The sequence below is a fragment of the Pseudorasbora parva genome, chromosome 13, assembly GCF_024679245.1.
Source record: "Pseudorasbora parva isolate DD20220531a chromosome 13, ASM2467924v1, whole genome shotgun sequence".
In the NCBI taxonomy this organism is placed as follows: domain Eukaryota; kingdom Metazoa; phylum Chordata; class Actinopteri; order Cypriniformes; family Gobionidae; genus Pseudorasbora; species Pseudorasbora parva.
Genome location: NC_090184.1, coordinates 36,999,709 through 37,019,755, shown reverse-complemented (window position 1 = coordinate 37,019,755; position 20,047 = coordinate 36,999,709). Strand labels below are relative to the sequence as shown.

At 37.8% G+C, this 20,047-nt stretch overlaps 1 protein-coding gene and 1 long non-coding RNA gene across 2 annotated transcripts in view; one reads left to right on the top strand and one right to left on the bottom strand.

Annotated features, from left to right (window-relative positions):
- The window catches only part of phf19 (PHD finger protein 19), a 40,852-nt gene that overhangs the window by 19,690 nt on the left and 1,115 nt on the right, over positions 1-20,047 (bottom strand). Inside the window, exons 2-10 of the mRNA XM_067414244.1 lie at positions 17,426-17,631; positions 14,307-14,388; positions 14,002-14,097; positions 11,272-11,366; positions 11,013-11,161; positions 6,364-6,459; positions 5,470-5,538; positions 4,773-4,893; positions 110-177 (exon numbers count right to left, since the gene is read on the bottom strand). Coding sequence (XP_067270345.1) covers positions 110-177; positions 4,773-4,893; positions 5,470-5,538; positions 6,364-6,459; positions 11,013-11,161; positions 11,272-11,366; positions 14,002-14,097; positions 14,307-14,388; positions 17,426-17,605 — 956 coding nt within the window. The 5' untranslated portion in view covers positions 17,606-17,631. The remainder of the gene's footprint in view (positions 1-109; positions 178-4,772; positions 4,894-5,469; positions 5,539-6,363; positions 6,460-11,012; positions 11,162-11,271; positions 11,367-14,001; positions 14,098-14,306; positions 14,389-17,425; positions 17,632-20,047) is intronic.
- LOC137039069 (uncharacterized) overlaps positions 2,172-20,047 on the top strand; it is a 33,381-nt gene continuing 15,505 nt past the window's right edge. The window contains exon 1 of the long non-coding RNA XR_010897584.1: positions 2,172-2,412. This is a non-coding gene — a long non-coding RNA (uncharacterized lncRNA). The remainder of the gene's footprint in view (positions 2,413-20,047) is intronic.

The following is a 20,047-nucleotide window of genomic DNA, read 5'->3' as shown; positions in this document are numbered from 1 at the left end:
TATATATATATATATATATATATATATACACACATATATACATATACACATATATACATATGCATATACATATACGCACACACAAACAAAAGGAAAACATTTTTCTTACTTGCTTTTATAGTTGTTGAGGGCATCAAGAATAAACTGTCCTCGTTCAGGCAGAGGGGTATTGGAGAGCTGAAGGGGTAGAAATAAGCAAGATGGTCTGATGGTGTGATATGAGACACTTCCTTTGCTGTTGCCTTGAGCTGTCATGTTTCAATGAAGACAAATGTAGCCCCATAGGCTTCGCTATAGTTGTTTAGTCTTCCATTCAGAGAAGTGTGAGCAATTTAGCAATGCTGTTTTCTCAGATAACACATGACAACAAACAAGTTAGAACAGGGGTCTCCAACATATCGCTCACAAGCTACCAGTAGCTTGTGGTCTGATTGGAGGTCACTCGCCAAGATGTACTTTTCATCCAGACAAGCTAATATGAACTGGTGACTCACCACCTCCAAAGAAAATTAAATATTTATTTGGCATATTTGCCGTTGGGTTATGTTTTATATAGACTGTAAACCCTAATGCTCAAAATAATTAAAAGGGTGATGAATTGAGAAATCAATTTTCCCTTGAGCTTTTGATATATAAAAGGTCATGGTAATATAAGAATATCCTGTAAGTTTCAGAGCTGAAAACTTCCTTGTTAGTCAAAGAAAAGCTTTTATAGACACCAGGCCCAGAAAACGATCGTGTTCGCATCTTGACGTCATCGACTGACAAAACACCGTCTCTACAGAATAATAAGCCCGTGTAATTCAGTATCCCCGCCCACTGACTCATGGAAATGTTCGGATCACGCTAGCAAGCATCAATAAACATGCCGAAGAAGATAGCAAGATATTGTGGAAGAACACAGTCACTGCATAAGCTTCATTTGGATCCTAATATTAGAAATATTTTAATTGAAGTTCCAGCTCAAGTGGGGAAGACATTGTACACGTGTTCGCTTAATTTTACTGCGGAATCGTTTGTAAACAAGTCTTAGTTCGTGCTGGATTTGCAGAGACAATGTTGTGCCTTCAATATTGGATCCGACAGGAATGGTGCAACACACTTATGTGAGTAAAAAGTATTTTTATATGTAATATTAGGGCTATGTGTTTTTACGGTGAATCTCAAATAGTGAATTAATATTCCTTTCTTGATCTGGGTGTGCAGGCACGTGTGTGTGAGTGCGGTTTACACCGATCGGTAGGGGTGTGCCGGTTTCAGAATTGGTGATGACGGTTATGATGTGAGTCAAATGTGACGGTTCGTAACATAACCGTCAGGGGGTGGCGGGGCGGGGGGAACTAGTTTGAATAAAAAATGCATTAACAGTCTGACAGCCATAAACAGGACTCAAACAGTATGGAAAAATAAACTGTTAGAAACAGCAGGTTATCAACTTAATCGATATGAAGAGCCACTATGCAATCATCACAGCTTTCAGTTTGTCTACTGCATCAGATGCGACGTTGTCCTCTCCAGCAGCTGGAATTTGTTTACGGATGCCCTAGCAACTCTCAACGGCCACCAGGACTTATACGGTTTTATAAAAGCTATTTATTTGTTGTAAAGTGTAATAATCATCTCAGAAAAAAATAATTCTAATGTCAGGTGCAGTTGAAATAGCTGATTGTTACATGTGTAGGTTTAGGGACAGTGTCATTATGCCAACATTATCTTCATAACTTCTCACGAAATAAAACATTTATCCCTCTCTTGTCAACATTATAGCACAGCGCGCGCTGTGTACGTCATATAAGGACGCACGCTGAAAAGTAATCCGGTCAGGTCGTGTACATGGTGAAGCATGTTGGTGTATTTACGTGCCAATTTTGCTAAGAGCCGATAGCGCGTTTCATTGTCTCTCCACCATACTAGGATTAGCCGTAGAGTAAATTAGTTGTTCTTGGAGATAGCGGGTTCACTCCGTGTCAGCGCGGGTTGTTCTTGGAGCCTCTAACTCCGCCTCCGTTTCCCTCGTCAGCTGATACAATTTCCCCCCGGAGTGCATTTTTTTTTAAAGTTTGTAAAAAATATTTTAAAGGGGGGGTGAAACACTCAGTTTCAGTCAATCTCATGTCAATCTTGAGTACCTATAGAGTAGTATTGCATCCTTCATATCTCCGAAAAGTCTTTAGTTTTATCATATTTATAAAAGAAATATAGGCTGTACCGAGTCTTTCCGGAAAAAACCGAGCGCCTGGAGGCGTATCGTGTGGGCGGAGCTAAAGAATGACAAGCTCGCAAAGCGGTGACGTCCTCAAGCGTGGAGAAACCCATCTATCTCAGCTAATACAGATAATGATCCACAATCAAATCTGAGGGAGAAATAAATTGAACAGGAGAAACGGCAACAGCAGGACGTCCGTCTCTGTGGTATGTAAGTTACTGTATTTAATGGCCTCTCCACATTTCTGTGTGTTTACTCGCAGTGTATGAGGACATGATTCGGTTTATGGACTATTGTATGCGACTAGACCTTAGAAGTAGCAAGCATACTGTAACGTTATACACAGAACAACAATGGAGTAACCGTTAGCGCATTTGAATGACGAAGCACGCGATCGTGTCGTTTACTGATGTTTACTCATGCGACGGTAGCCAATAGCAGAGACATTTGAAGCAGTTTAAGTTAACTCACCGTCGAAGCTTTATCGCTGGGACCGCTCCGTCAGAAACACACTTCTTTGGTATGATTTGGTAAAGTCCTGTGACAGCAGTGGCGTGTAAATCCATTTTGAGACGCAACTGAAACGATGTTGTCAAGCTTCCCGTCATTTCTGCGTTCAAATCGGTTCAAATGCAGCGCTGCCTTCCCGGAATGCTGTGCTGAAGAGTTGAAGTCGCTCGACGTCACCCATAGGAATAAAGTGGAGCGCGGCGCCGTTCACGGACGACTGGATCTGCAGCTGAGAGACTGTTTACAGCGTGCTCTAGTCACGCGCGCGCGCACCCTACCGGGAGAAGAGCCCGTACGGCCCATACAAGGACCTTCCGCTCTTATTAACGTCAAATAGACCCATACTCGAAAAAAACTCGCCGAAACTTGTGAGAAACCGGAAGGAGTATTTTTGACACAGAAATACTCCATCAAACGTCCAACATTAGTTTTTGAAACTTTGTCTATGTTTAGGATGGGAATCCAAGTCTTTAACAGTGTAAAAAGCTCAGTATGCATGAAACAGCATTTCACCCCCCCTTTAATAACACGGTTTTGGCGGTTATAGAGTTCTAATGACAGTGTATAACTATAACCGTCGGTCTCACGGTTATATACTAACCGTCACGACCCTACCGATCGGGCATTTTGAATGTAAAAACCACACAAACGTCATTAGTTGACCTCAGACAACAGTATAAAAAAGCCAGTTCATGACACCTTTAATTGGTTTGATTAGAGCCAACTCAAAATAAACAATTTAGTTAAAACATTTACTTTTCTGAGTATTTAGAACTTTATTTTTCTTTTGAGTTCTCAAAACTGACACATTAAGCAATCTGAACTTTTTGTTTCGAGTTTTAAGCGGTGCATGTTGCAGTGTGTTGTTTTCTTGATTTACCCAGAGCCAAAAATCTGCATGCATTGTGAAAGCTCTAACCAGTTAACATAAGGCCGCATACACACAGCAAATGAAGTATGTGTGAAACAGGCATTAAATGTAACTGAAACTGAGCTGGGATTTCTATTTCCCATCATGCTTTCCCATGACACTCAAAAGAGACATAAAAATTCAAAGTAAATGCAAAAATGAAATATTATAATATTAAGATTTTTTAGGAACAGATGTGCAATGTCTTCACCACGTGAGCTGGATATTCATTAAAAATAAAGTTCATTCATAATATTGGAATCCGAATAAAGTTTATGCGGTATGTTTATTGCTTAGAAGTTCGATCCAGTTTAGCTTTATGTAGGCCTGTCATGTCAGTGGCATGAGTCGGTGGGCGGGGCTACAGAATCAGGCATTATTCATCTTCTATTGAGGCGATGTTTCACCATTGAATGACGTCAAAGGTTGGCATATTCTCTCGTTTGCTGAGCATGGTGTCAATACAAGCTTTTCTTTGACAAACAAAGAAGTTTTCAGCTCTGAAACGTACAGGATATTATTTTATTACCATGACCTTTTATATATCAAAAGCTCAAGGGAAAGTTGATTTCATAACCCCTTTAAAAAGGTGACATCAATTACGCTGAATGCGTAAATGAGTCTATTTGCATGGAATGCGTCGATGTTTTTAAAAAGTGTGGAAAATATTTAAACAGATTAATCATTTACTTTTATTTTGGATGTGATTAACGTGATCAATCATTTGACAGCAATATTTTTAAATGTCTTTAAAGTCTGTGTTGAACTGGAAGTTGCAATAGTTTTTTCTTGCCTATTGTGATGTATATCCAAATGAAACAACCTCAAAAATGAAAGCAGGACTGGATTACATTTTTAGGAATTGATTGGAGCGTGAAGTTTCTAGCTAAATGGAGGCAGATCTAAATGTCAGTTTGCAGTTTGTTGTGAAGAATATTTAGCCCCACCCTCCACAGAGACAAACATCATGAAGACAACAGATGTCTTTCAAGGGCGAGGGAAGGTTAATGTTTTTAATTAAAGATTAGAAAGCCACATAAATTAAAAAATTAAAACATCAAGTGGGTAGTTGTTTACTGACTAAAAACCCATCCAAAAGTTACACTCTTAAAATGATCTTGGATAGAAAAAGCTTGAATATATAACCTTGCCCATCTGGAAATGATCCCAGTTGTTGCTGATGAAAGTAAGGATCTCTTCCAGTTCAAAGTATTTCTTCTTACTTTGGACTCCCAGGTTGTACAGGGCAAGATGGACCACATCCACCCTGAAAATGAAAAATAAGTTGACTTTAAAAAAAAAGAAAAGCTAAATGCTAAGAGCTCTAAACTGTATAGACTAAGCTAAAGATGTTGTAGACCTAAGCAGAAATGCTCTTAGATAAAAGGGCCAAAATCTGCATGAAATGTCACATGGTAAATGTTAAATAGAGTGCCATTCTGTTCACAAGGCAAGGTCCATTTTAACACACCAGACTTTTTAAGAAGGATAAAGCTTAAATCCGAACCGAGACTTCATACCTAAATATCCAGCACATCCAGCTCACTGTATTTCAAGAGTAATCCCCTACTATCATAGGAAATCCTCTCAGCACCAAATCTTTGGTTCGTATGGCTATTTCTCATTTGGGACAAAAAGCAAGAATCATTGTCCAGACAAACTCTATGCTGAAAAAAACCCAATGAACCCTCTTTACTTTCTGAAATAGCCAGGCGCACCAGAGAAAAAGCTCCGGATCGAGAGCTCCGGCCTGTATCAATCAAATCCAACACTTTGACTGTATAATTCTGGCACAGATCTGGGCGCAATCACTCGTGAGGGGGAAAGAAGAGCTGACATTTACCATCTGAGAGCCAGCCGCTTGATGTATTCCACTCCTTTATTGCACATCGCACAAATGAACAAGTAAAACCTGGGAGAGAAAAGACAGAAAATGGAGTCATTTAAATTACACACCTTAGAGAGGTACAAATGGTGTTGCGGCCACAGAAAAATTGTGTTTGACAGTGTCATTATGATCTTTTAAAAATCCCCTAATGCATGTAATTTCGCCTGTGCGCAACGCTGCATTAAGTTTGTCGCAATATTCACTAATCATCACCGTCGAGATGTTCCAAATAGAATTTCACTTTGGTTATTGAATCCATTGATCTTTCTGAAAAGCAATGGCTTATATTTCATTATAAAATGGAAAACGCCGACCCTAAAATCTGATTGGACTGATTCGCAGTCCAAAGCCACCAAAGAGCAATTTACAGCAACAAGCAATTTGTCTGTACATACTGACTGTAAAAACAGCTACAAGACACAATCACAGCCAATCAGAGGTTACTTGATGTTTACAGCTATGTGGAGCTGGATGTTCGACCAATGAGACTGAATTATTTAATATCATTAAAGCATGCAATCAAAAAAATGTGTTGCTCACCATGAGTATGTAGCTGATCTCAACAAAAATATTTAAATAATTGAACTATATATTGATTATTATATGCCACATGAGGTTGTGCATTAGAGTAATTTTAGGCAGCTTTTAGGAACTCCACTTCCAAGTTCTGCCTAAAAATACCCTTCAGCCAAGATAAAAAATCTGGAAAAAAACTGCTTTAATGATATAAGGCCAAATGCTTTTTCAGGAAAATTCATTGATTTGAGGGGAAAGATGAGAAATCCATAATGAGGTATTGATGCAAAGATGCAAGTTCTTTTGTTGTGGTAAACGTAGCTCTGCACATACCTATCTCCAAACATCATGGACTCCTGTAGGCACTGCGTACACGCCTCATGAAACCACTGCTCGCAGCGAAAACATTGCAGCATTTTCAGGTACCACCTAATAGCAAAATACAAGAATAAGAAACGAACTGTCGATTGACCCACAGACCAATTACATTTCAAGATAAACAAAAAATAAGAACAAGCTAAACGGAGAGTGTGATGGAGTGATGCTCAGGCTTTCCATTCAGGTGGTTTGTGTATAGAACAGCAGCAATAGCAAAACCAGTAGTCCGGCATTAACAATGTTTCTTGAAGCTGAATAACTAAATCTAGCAGGGATCTAGCAGGGATGCACCATTGCTTTTTGATAGAAGAGCATCTTCGCTATACAGGGGTGTTAGGACTCACACTGGCCTCACTAACACCTCTAACCATCCTGGTTTTCCGAGTTGGTCTCCCATCCAGGTATTGACCAGACTCAGCCCTGCTTAGCTTCAGTGGGAAACCAGTCTGGGGCTACAGGGTGATATGGCTGCTTGGGCATTAATATGGCTGATCACCATTCACCAAGGAATCAAAAAAGAATTTAAAAAAATCTGTAAAACTATGTTGGGCAAGCGATTCAAAGAGAGGAATCATACCAGTTAGCATCATTTGGTTAGTAAATACTAACAAAAAAGTATTTTAGTTTTATTTTATACTTTTATAGTAATTATTTAATTTTTTTTTTAAATTTAAAATTATTTAAATGATTTTTATTTTTTATTTTAATTGTAGTTTTGTTTTATTAATTTAGCTATAATGTGCTTTTGTCATTTTTATTAGTATATTAAAATAAAGAAAGTAATTTTTGAATTATTTCAGTTTTAGCAGTTTAACAGTAACAACATCGTGCTGTTATTGTCATTTTCAAGTAAAACATCAAATATATAACTTATGTTTAACTTTCTGAATTCTATTCAGTGTCACAGTGCACATATAGAGCTGCTCCTGGTAAAGTGTTGCGGACTGTGAAACTATAAGATGACCACTGCTACAAAGCAAGTAGGGACTTTATTTTTCAGCAGCCCTGTGACAGCCCCTGTTCTGCTGTTTGTTGCATAACACGTGCAATTTTGTTTTGATCAAAATTATTACACTGAGTGAGAAGACGGCAACCAAGCACACAAGGCAGAGGCGTGAGTGCATTTGTCACGCTTTACTCCAAATTTGTTCTTGCGTTTCACTGAAAAATGCAAACAAACCAATTCAATTAATGTCCCAACGGTATCAAATTATGTCACAGAGATTATGTCCAATTCAGAGAAATTTAGATTTGTTGCATTAAATCAGTTTTCAGTATAGAAGTAAGTCATTTTAGTGCGTTACCTTAAACCAATTTAATTTTAGTCAGCAGCCAAGGCAACATGGATGCAGTAGAAAGGGGGGAAACAATTCTGCCTGAATAGAGAAAACGCTGTCGTCATCCCTTTTACCAAATAGGTACGAAAACTTCAACACCCATAATGCACTGGGCATGTTGCCTTCCAAGGCCACTTCCAGTCTGTTATGGATACACTTACCAAGTCAAATACCAAATTTCATGGTCCAGGTAATATGGAGAAATAGTAAACATTGACTACATTTGTGCATCAATAATGCAATTGTCATCAGAGTTGCGATGCACAATATATCGTCCACCATATCAGTATCAGATGATATATTAATTTTTTTAATGCTATCATTATCGTCCCAATAAGAAAACATTGTGTCCCAATCATTGTGAATTCCCAAACATTGTGAATTCTTTTGGTTTAGTTACCGTGTTTCAGCATCCACAACAGGAGTTAAAAATTCAGACTAATTCAGTTGTGCATTCGCGTCATTATGTGCAGATATGCGTTATATTATGTTTATGTTGTATATCTGATAATCTCATAGATTTTGTTGCGTTAATTAGCTTCAGTGCAAGCAGCTCAAACAATGGACAACCATGGCCGCCGAAAATCAAGAAATCAAGCATCGCGTCGGTTCAAGCAGGCCACATCAGTCAAGCTCACATCAGCTGATCCTGACGTGCACCAATCCAGTTGACACCTATCACCACAGCCATTTAAATTCCCATTCGTATGCCTTTTGCCTTTGTTTCTTTCCGTACAGGTTTTGTCTACAACATGTTATTGTGAATTGTAAATATCTATGCATATACTGCACTGTACTGTTCTGTACCCCAGGCCAGGGGAGTTGACTTGCTGCTCTCCCCGCTCTCTCCAGGCATGGGGAGTTTTGCCCAGAACAGAACCATACCACCAACACTAACTGTAAGCTATTATTGTAATAAATAATATACTTGACAAAGTGGTCCTTACTGAACTAGGGTTGCTGAGGGTTCTGCAGCACCCCTTGCCAACGGCTGTTTCACTGCAATGAAATTTAAGAAAACACGACTTTTGTTTTTCAACTTGTTTTAACTTTCCACCTTTGGTTACTTTGTTTAAAAATGTTGCCGAATCTGTTGTATGACTTTAGAAATTATACAAATTCAAAAGCCAATCACACGGCGTGATTGATTACCTACGCTGGTCAAGGAGCAGCATGTCTTATAGCTCATCTGAATAGGGTGACAGGAAAGTAAGTGTGATTTTGTGGGACAATGTGAGACGTGTAAGAGAAAAATGTACTGCTATTATGTAAATATAGAGGAGGGAAAAAAAGTATTTAGAAATATTTAGATATTTGAATTAGATATTACAGCCTGTTTGACATCACATTGGATATTAACGTTTTAAATCGCCAAATAAGTTTGCTAATTGTGAACGGCTCTGTGACTATCACTACCCGGATTCGAGTGATTCGATGTAATTTACTCAATGGGACCTATTAAGTCCACTAAATATAATAAACTGAATAAAATGTGTCTTTCATTTTAACAGCAACTACTGTAGCCTAGAAATCTAGACGCACCCTAGAAAAGGGTAATCTGACGCACCAGAAAATCGAATCTGCTGCGAGTGCCGTCTAGCAACTCTCAATACACTTCTGAGCTGTAAAAACCAAACTCTGGTCAGGCCAATCACATTGTGTATAGAGTCGGTGGGCGGAGCTTAACATAAGAAGACTTAAGTTAACTCTGGATGACTTGGATGTAAGCTTTTCTCTGAGAAAAGAACGGCGCTGAAATCATTCTTAAAAAAGGGAAGATGTGTTTTGAGTTTTGCCGACCGGATACGGCGAAAGTTTAATCTATCAACTAGCTCTGCTTCACTTTCGTTGCTCTGGTTGGTTGTAGCGCTATCCAATTGCGTGCAGAGGGAGTTTGAAAGACAACCGTTTATGCCGCCCCTCGGATTGAGCCCTGCCAATGGTGAGTTTACAGACCAAACATCTTGATGTTTTTCAACAGTACTTTTGTTGGCATCTCTAGGGTTTAATCAGGATGTTATCCAGTATGTGTCTAGAAGAAGTCCTGGCTGGTGTAGCTGTATTTAAGTTTTGATGAATGAGTTTTGATGAATGAGTTTTGCACACTGGTTCCTTTGACCGTCCACACAATTGTGTGGCAAATAGTTTTTTAAATGGCAATTGCATTTTTAGTAGGCCTATTATTTAAAAAATAGCCGGCAGACTTGAAATGCGGGACAAGCTTATGTCTCGCAGGACGTGGGACAAAGCTCCCTATTTCGGGACTGTCTCGCAGAAATCCATGTGAGCATCCTGTCTGACAAGATCAAATAAAAAATAAAAAATTATATAGAGGTCTTGGTTAAAGCATTCATCGGCATTAGCCTACTCCTGAGCATCAAACTACATTTGAGTATCACAAGGTAAGATGCAAGTTTTTGTCCTGCTGTCGTGTAGTGAAATATAAAGTGTATTTAACATTTACTTAATCATGTTCAGAGTGTTCTCGTGTAACTCTGTCCTCATTCATTTGTATGTTCATCTTTTGTTTGGGCTGTTTAATATTAGGATTTTGTTTAAAATCCCCCTCTGGCTATGTGCACAACATTAATAACTATGATTGGGACTGTTATATTACATAACATTATAATGAACATGATTGTAATAAATTGTAATACATTTCTTTGGGTTTAGTTACTGTGTTTCAGCGCGTTGTTATGGGAAAAGCGCATCTACAACAGGAGTCAAACATCCATAACATTCGGTAACTAACTCGACTAGAACGTAAATTATGCATTTGCGTCATTTTGTGCAGATATAAGTTGATATTGTGTTTATCTTGAATAAATATCTGATTAATCACATGTAGGATGTGTTTGATTGAGTTAAATAACCCGCTAACAAAGTGCTTCAGATAGCCGGTGTTCATTCAGCTCTTCAGCGGATGCAGATCAAACAGCAATGCTGGTATTTGAAAAAGTAGCCTAATATTCATCTTAGAGGTTTTTTTTTTTTTTAACTTTGATGCATTATTAATAATAACTAGCACTTTTATTTTTCTCGTATCATTTTCATCAACAATAATGTTCAATTATAATCACTTCATATTGTCAGTGCAGAAGCTATTCCGTTTTATATATCCATGGCACAAGCATTTTGATTCTTCATGCTCAAGTATCAAATCATGACTGCCCTTATGTAGAACTTTCTGACATCCATTCAGTTTTCCACAATGCTTAGATCTTTAGCGCAAAATGAAAGGTACGAGAAGAGGCGAGGCAGACTCACTCTCCGGGTCCTCCGCAGTAGCAGTAGCACTGCTGATGGTTTGTACGATGCAAAGAGTCCCACTCCAGCTCCTCTGGATTATAGGTCAGCACCTGCTTCATGGCCTGCAGCGCTTTGGCGATTGGCCCTTTTTTCAGAGCTCCCCCTTTCTGCCAAACACATGAAACACACATGTCAGCAACTTGATCCCTCATCCCCATTTATTTATGTGGAAAAGGAAAGAGAAAAAAGTGTATACACATGAATATGAAGGACTTACTCTGACAGCTAAAGTAAAAATGCACTTCCTGCAGAACCATGAGGGCAGGTCAGCTGAGCTCTCCACTGGGGGCAAGTGGCAGAGCTGGTGATAGCCTGAAGATGCAAGGCAAGCATGTGGAAGGATCGAGGACAAATATTAGCGGGTAAAAAAAAAAAAAATCTACTCATACCCAATCAGATGTGTAAATATGAACAGCAGAGCTGAAGTCGACACTAATCCTTGCGACTTCAGAGAGGCACTTCTGCGTCCCCGGCGAGTCATTATTGTAGTGCAGTCTTAACAAACCCACTTAAAGTCATCAAAGGCACCCAGAATAGTTCTCTATTTACTTTGTAGATGCTATGACATTTATAATGCAAATTGTACCACGTTTTCCACTCCATTCTTTTCAAATACATTATCACAAGTACATGCTAATCAGTTTTATCCACAGGCAGAAGAGTTCCCCAGCTGTTACATCATAGAAACCTTTATATAACTAGATTTCTACATTTTCTTGAGACAATGTGAGTGCTGCATGATCATGCAGAAGTAAATAGAGCCGTAACTACCATAGACATTGAATATTAAGATGGCCAAACACAATTTTATTTTGTTGTGTGTGGTTCCCAGGATGTGGCTGCGTAGTTGGTAGGATGCCAACTACGCAGGTGGTAAACCAACAGAATAACCATCAGTCACCTTGCCACCCCATACAAAACTACATAAAATAATAGATTATGTCTTTTATGATTGTGTGGTGAGCATTCTGGTGCAATATGGCTGCCGTCGCATCATCCAGGTGGATGCTGCACATTGGTGGTGGTTGAGGAGATTCCCCCTTCTATGTAAAGCGCTTTGAGTGCCTAGAAAAGCGCTATATAAATGTAATGAATTATTATTAATTATTATAATTATCAGGGATCAGAAATTTCTCGATTCACTTGCCTGAAAAACAGAACCGAAAATGCTTTTAAAAAATGATTAATTCCTTATTTTAAATTAGCTTTTTTTTGTATGATTGTATAATATTTACACTTTTGAATAAAATTCAATCATTTTAAATATACTTAATTAAAAAAAATTAAACTCAATAAAATAACCACACTTTTATTGAAAGTAACACTAAAATTAGACAGAAAATATATTAATATTAAATTATTCTTGATTCAGTTCTATGCAACAGAATCAGATTTTATCAATAATTCAAATAATGTATCCTACAAAGCATTTATTATGTGAATCCTGTGCGCTGAACACTGAGGAGGCGGAGCTGTATGGCATATATTTCCAACGTTTTCTCTTTCGGCCCCCCAAAAAAATTGAAACATTAATTTTTCAAAAAAAAATACATTATTTTTTAGAGGCCTAAATTTTGGTGGATCCCTAATTATTATTTTAGATGTACTGTAATAAATTTAACATAATAACGTGGTATTGTTATCAGGCTTGTGCAAAATTCAGAATTTCAGAATTGGCCTCCATTCAATTCATGAATTGGAATTTGAATTGACTCCGCCCCACAGGAAGTTGAATTTGAATGACAGGAAGTAGAATTAAATTCATGACAATTCAAAGAAATTCCACAGTCACACAACAGAAAGAATGTGTTGAGCCTCACATACATTCAGTGTAGGAAGACATTTCTACATTTCATTCTACATTTTGTTCTAAAATACAGATAACGATACATTTAAATAAATTATCCCCTCATTGTAGTTTAATTTGTTTTGTTCCAATGTTATTTTCATTTCAAAGTAATCAAATAACAAAGTTGTTGTAAATGCAGTTCTCATTCATTCCCATGCAAAACTCTCTGAGCAACACTGACGCATTGCACTGAATTCTCAATCGCTCCTCAAATGTTTTCTCATTGAGTCTGCAGCGTTCTGGTCTGAAGATCTTTCCTGGAACACTAAAGATTCTCTCAACAGGTGCAGAGGAAGCTGCTACGGCAAGATGGACATGTACATGAATTTCTTTGAATTTAAATTCTACTTCCTTTAATTCAAATTTGAATTGTAATTCTACATCCTGTTTTTGACATTGATTCAAATTCAAGAATTAAATTGGAATTTAGGAGTCATTCTCAATTCAATTCTGAATTGTGGACAAGCCTGATTGTTATTATTAAAAGATGACTGTCAAAAAATGCTAGGTGGCTGACATCAACAGAATCCATCAGCCACCCAGCAATCCCACCAAACCCACATAAAATAATAATCATAATAACTATGTGAAGTTTTCCTGGAAGAGAAGGAATGTAAACTCTCATTTGTATATCTATTAAAGGTCAACTTTTAGGAGTACATTAAATTCAATCTGTTCATCATATAAAGAGATTGTGTCTTCAGAAAATATGGACTAAACCGTTCAATTCATATGGATTACTTTTACGATCTCTTTATGAAATGTCAAAGTAGTAGTTGCATAGTGGTCTATGGAGGGCAGTAATCTCTCAGTTTTCTCTTTCAGAAAGTCTGATGGGTTTGGAAAGACATGAGGGTGAGTAATTAAACACAGAATTTTCATTTTTGGGAGAACTATCCCAAACTCAAGTATGATAAGTAATAATAATACTGATGCTTTTCTTTGCAAATGCCACTAATAACTCTGGGTTTCAGATACAACAGTTCTTCAAAATTAAGCATTACCTTTTCAAAGCAAAAACAAGCAGTTTAACTGCGATCTATCCAGGTTTTGTGTGCTACGTGTAGAGCAAGGCGCCCATGTCTGCCTCAGACTCACCTATTCCACATTTCCCGCAGATAAGAATTTCATTACCAGGAACTAGAGACATGTCAGAACATACTGAGCATTTTGGTTCTTCCCCAGGGACACCAGCTGCGTAAGAGAGCGAGAGAATAAAGCTTGCTACTTCGTCACAAAGCACTAATACCATACAGTCACACAGACATCTCACAGGACACAATGACATATCAAACCATATGTATGCTTTCTAGCTTGCTGATGAATTATTGTTGCTACTTTAGAAAGCCATCTACTTTAAAAATGCCAGGTTTGTATGATGAATTCCCAGTCAGACCTCTTACCATGCTGTATGTCTTTCCAAAGCACCCAGAACTTGGAGTTGTCTTCAAACGTCACAGAGCAACTCTGTTTTGAGACGCTCACCTAAAGGGAAACGGAATGAGGAATGTCTTTGTTGTGAAATGCGAACATAAGACTGTAAAAACATAAATACTACTTTGCCAAATGAATTATTCATGATTAAGAGCGCATGCTATCAGGTCATGAACATCTCTCGTATGTTTCCTACAGGGACCCAGCAATTCATTTTTGTCCTCTGTAGGGGACATTGATTTTTGGGAATTTCACACGGCGCAGCTTTAGATATCTGGTGTATCTTAAAGCTGAAATCCTGGGCTTTCAAAGCCCAGTGTGATTTTCTTTTTCAAAAAAGACATTTCTTAATACACTCTGTACGGTACATCAGGAGGACTTTGAGAATTCATTTTCACCTTGAACAGGATTTTAACAAAAGAACAATATTCAAATTTTGTATGTGTGACCCTGGATCACAAATAACGGTAATTTTTTTAAAATTGAGATTTATACTAGCCTAGAAATCTAGACGCACCCTAGCGGCAGCAAATCTAATCTGCCGCGAGTGTCATCTAGCAACTCTCAATTCACTTCTGAGCTGTAAAATCCCAAATCTGGTCGGGCCAATCACATTGTGTGTAGAGTCGGTGGGCGGGGCTTAACGTGACGGCCGAGTTGAGCTTGCGAGCTACTAGTAACAGAAGCTGCCGACCGGATACAGCGAAAGTTTAATCTATCAGCTCTGCTTCATATTGCTCTGGTTGGTTGTAGCGCTATCCTATCGTGTGCAGAGGGAGTTTGAAAGACAACCGTTTATCCCGCCTCTCGGATTGAGCCCTGTCAATGGTGAGTTTCCAGACCAAACATCTTGATGTGGGTCTGGCTTGTCAGGCTAGATTTATACATCATTCAAAGTTGAATGAAGCTTTCCATTGATGTATGGTTGGTTAGGATATGACAATATTTTGTAGAGCTCGAGATACAACTACTTGAAAATCTAGAAACTGAGGGTGCAAAAAACCCTAATTATTGAGAAAATTGCTTTTAAAGGGTTAGTTCACCCAAAAATTAAAATGTGATGCACAAAATCCTGCTGCTTGTGACAACACATTGATGTCTTAAAGGGTTACTTCAGCGATTAGCATATGGCTTTGTATCAGTAGAAACCTTGGAGTATATTCAAATGATCGTGCTCCCCCCCGCTTATATCCCCCTGAGACGAGAGATTTATGCATTTTATTTCTGGAAAAATTCCTCTCGTGACGCAAATTGACAATATTTGCGTCACGAGAGGAATGATTGCCCAGAGGCTAAAGACTACAGCCAGCAGAGGGAGCCATTTCTGCATGTTTTCAACTCGTGCATGGGGAATGGAGATCACACTTACAGCACAGCTCAGCTATAGGCATTAATTTAAACGGATGCTAAGCAATGTAAGTGTTTTAACTTCTCAAATTAATTTCTATGAAAGTTAAGCTTCCAAAGGCATGAACTGAAAACGCGTTGTGAATGTATGCCGCAAATGTGGTCGCGATTACCTCAGCTCTCATCACGAGAGCTCATCAACTCATTTATGACGTTAAATGTAATCTGAGTCTGCTGTGAAACTCACGCGGCAACTCGATCGTTATATTGAACAGACACGTTCAGTATTTAATTGTAGGAACTCAGTCTCTGTAATCCAGTAGCGGTGGCTTTGTGAATGGCCTCACAGGGCAGCGAAGCATTCTGGGAATTGTAGTCTTTCATCCCCATGAGACAAAAATACATTTTCTGTCTTTTCTCTGTCTAGAAAGCACCAAATTAAAAAATAATTTCACATTTCTACTACATTAATGACCCAGTTTAAATACAGATTCATCTTCCCAGCGCTGAAGTACCCCTTTAAGACACGAACCGATCAGGTTTCTGTGAGAAATCAAACAGTGTTTGTTATTTTTTTTACCTCGTATGCAGACGAATCTCATCTAGTGTTCTCATCTGCTATAACTTCCGTCTGGTAAGGTCAAACCGGTGCATCATAGATATATATATATATATATATATATATATATATATATATATATATATATATATATATATATATATATATATATATATATTCCTTATTAGTGCTTGCACGGAGCGGCTGAATGAGGAATCTACATAATATATATCTATGATCGCACCAAATTGACCTTACCAGACGGAAGTAACAACGGATGGGAACACTAGATGAGATTCATCTGCATACGAGGTAAATAACAAACACTTTTTGATTTCTCACAGAAACCGATCGGTTCGTGTCTTAAGACATCGATGTGTTGTCACGAGCAGCAGGGTTTTGTGCATGTTGTCTAAGCATGTTTTTTTTTTACTCTCATAGAGTTGTTACCCATTCACATGCATTATGACTGGAGGACTGCAACGGCTGAAGTCAAAAATCTTCATTTGTGTTCTACTGAAGAAACAAACACACCTACATCTAGGATGCACTGGGGGTAAGCATCACATTTTCATTTTGGGGTGAACTATCCCTTTAAAGATTTCCAAATTAGTGGAACTTAGCGATGCATATTACTACTAATAATACATGTTTGATATATTTATTTACAGTAGGAAATTTACAAAATATGGAACATGATTTTTACTAAATATAAAAGAAAAATCAATAATTTTCACCAATAATAATGTATTGTTGGCTATTGCCACAAATATACCCAAATGAGACTTATGACTGGTTTTGTGGTGCAGGGTCACATGACCTTTTTTGATAATTTGGGACAATTGAACACTCTTGTTGTTATCCTATTTTTTCCATTGGAAGTTGCCACTCAAAACACATTTTAATAATTACAACAAAAAAAAATCTAGATATTTACACAAATTATGAAATAAATCAAACAGCAAATATTATATACAGTAATGTTGTTAATACCAGTTTGGATAGAGACTATGTGCAAAGTCTGATTCATCTGTTTGAATTGTGATTTAGATAACGCACTATAACAACTCAATTCCAATGCTTTTTGTTGCTGTGTCCCAGAAGGATTATACACTGTGTGCGATAAAACAGAGATGTTTGATGCATTCAGTTCAGGTTTAAATGAAAGTATCAGTTACTCACTCTCTGGATTTTGCCAAGGTAGTAAAGGCCGTCAGACCAGCGGCACAGAACATACTGGCCCACGGTCAAGTAGGTCTCCTGGTCGCTATAGGTTTTCTCTCTCTTGGGAAGCAGGTGCTTGGGTTCTAGAGGTTCCGACCCGACTGTCAGATATCCGTCCCGACAGGCCGATTCCAACATGCTGACTGTAGACACACCTACACTTCCTGTGGGTGGGCGGTAAAATGCAAAGAAAGGACATGCAAACATCAGGTTTATCACGTTATGTTTCCTAAAGATTACAAAAGTGGAATTACTTGCATCATAATGCATATATAAACATAATCGTTTGGAATTTTTATGTGTATTTTCTATTTAAAAATAATTTGCATATGGAAACCTAAACCTTAGTGACCAGTGGCAACTTATCTCTATAAAAACTCCCAAAGAAACCAAGATAAACACTTACATAACAAGGGGGTTTGCCCACTTCAGTTCAGTCTCATTTATGAAAAAACAGCCAGAAAAGGCTATTCAAAAATGTCTATTTATGTGCTAGTAGTTTTACAATCTAAATGCACCCTAAAAGTATTTACAGATGGAAAAAAGAGGTTTAAGGATTTATATGTGCAATTAGTCATTAAGTATAAATGCAGAGCACCAGACAGACAGAAATACACGACTCATCTCACATAATTAAAGCTTTAAAAATGACCGACATCTAGGTTTAGATTTGTCCACTTACTGATGGGATTTTAAAAATAGGATCATGCACTAGATTAGTATTTCCCAACCCTATTTGTTTTACACAGCCCCTTCAACAATAAAGTACCAACTAGAAATATGTTCTTTCTTTTAACTCATAATACATATTATTTTCAAAAATTGTATTATTTTGTTAAATAAATACCTTATTTTACTCATAAATGACACTGTAATAGCCCATAGGAAATTCCTGAGGAAACCAATAGCTTGGAAATACAAATTCTCTTCAGATGTTTGGTGCTAAAAACTGAACAACTCACTTGACTCAATAAAGGCAGTCAAAACTCTTGGCTTAATAAAACATACAGAAGTTGACCAAATGAAATGAATCAAGAAATACCCTCATTTTTTGTCGAAATGCTTACGATGCTTAAACATTATTTCTGGAGCCTCACAGATAATGTTTTAAACTGGGATGTAAACAATTCAGTGTCGGTTGATTTGAATTATTCAGTGACTTGTTTATTGTCGCCACCACTGAGCTAAATAAATGCCATTTATATAGATCAGTGGCTGCCACCTACTGGTGTAACGACGTAAATCTCAGTGAACAAATCTTTTAGTTTAACCAAAAATTAAAATTCTGTCATTAATTACTCACCCTCATGTCGTTCCGACACCCAAAATATCGAGGTTTCGAATGGCACGAGGATGAGTAATTGATGAGAGAATTTTTGGTTGAACTAACCCTTTAACAGATTCAAATCACTAACAGAGTCAATATACAGACAAATCAATACTGTGAGGGAAAAACAAACCTAGAAGCAAATATATTTAAGATTTCCATATAGTATAAATGATAAATAAATAAATATTAAATAAAACGTTATGAAATAATAACATATTATATAAAATTAATATAATTATAATTTAATATAATATATAGAATTGTATTCATTATTTTATGTATCTATTCATTTGAAGACGTTCATAGCTTTAAAGGTGCAGTGTGAATTTTAGCGGCATCTAGCGGTGAGGTTGTGAATAACAAGCGAACAACCCCTACCTTTTGAAGCTACGGTGGCCGACACAGGACAAAAATATCATCAGAGTCACTTGTGCTCTGTAGAGTTTATCCAAGCCTGTAGTCTCCCTCTCATTTATTGAAGCTTTCGCACCTCGATCGCCCCCCCAGTGACCGGTCCCAGTATAGGCGCCCCTCTGTGTTTTCTAATGGACGCGAGGCAAACTAAATAATAAAATTACACTTCAAATATTTTTTCCCCAAAGTTAGTTTATGTCACTGAAGGCAGTTATCATCACGATGATTTCATTTCAAGTGTTCGTTTTTAAAATAAGTTTAGTTTTAATTAGTTATTTGATGCTATAAAAACGGGGGGTGTGACGTCATGATTGACAGCTGAGACTGACGGCTTCTCTGAGTGAAGTTGTCACTGAGGCACTAACAGACTTTTTTCGAAATTTTTGAGAGCAGATTGGAGCTTTAGCTTTAATTTCTACATTTCCATAACTGTTTATTTCACACCAACATAATTAATTGTTCTGCATCTGCGAGAGTGTGGGCGGGCTTTTGATATTGCGGCTGTACTTCCTGCTCTACTTCCTGCTCTCTACTGCGCAACTCCGATCCCGAAATCGCTACTGCGCAGACTCGGTCCCAAGATGTCCGCGCCGTGCAGGCCGCCTAAAAGCTTCAAATCTACCAAGCGGAAACGGATGATGTCGAGTCTTCCATATTTTTTTACGGTCTATGAGTTTATCCGTTTATGGCTACTGTAGAAATATGACTGGCCAGCTGCCAATAAAATCAGAAGAAGAAACATGACGGCGCTGTATGGGGACCCGCGGTGTATGGAGATAGAAATGTCTCGTTCTGAGGGAATAAAAACATAACGGTTCATTATGTAACGTCTTTTT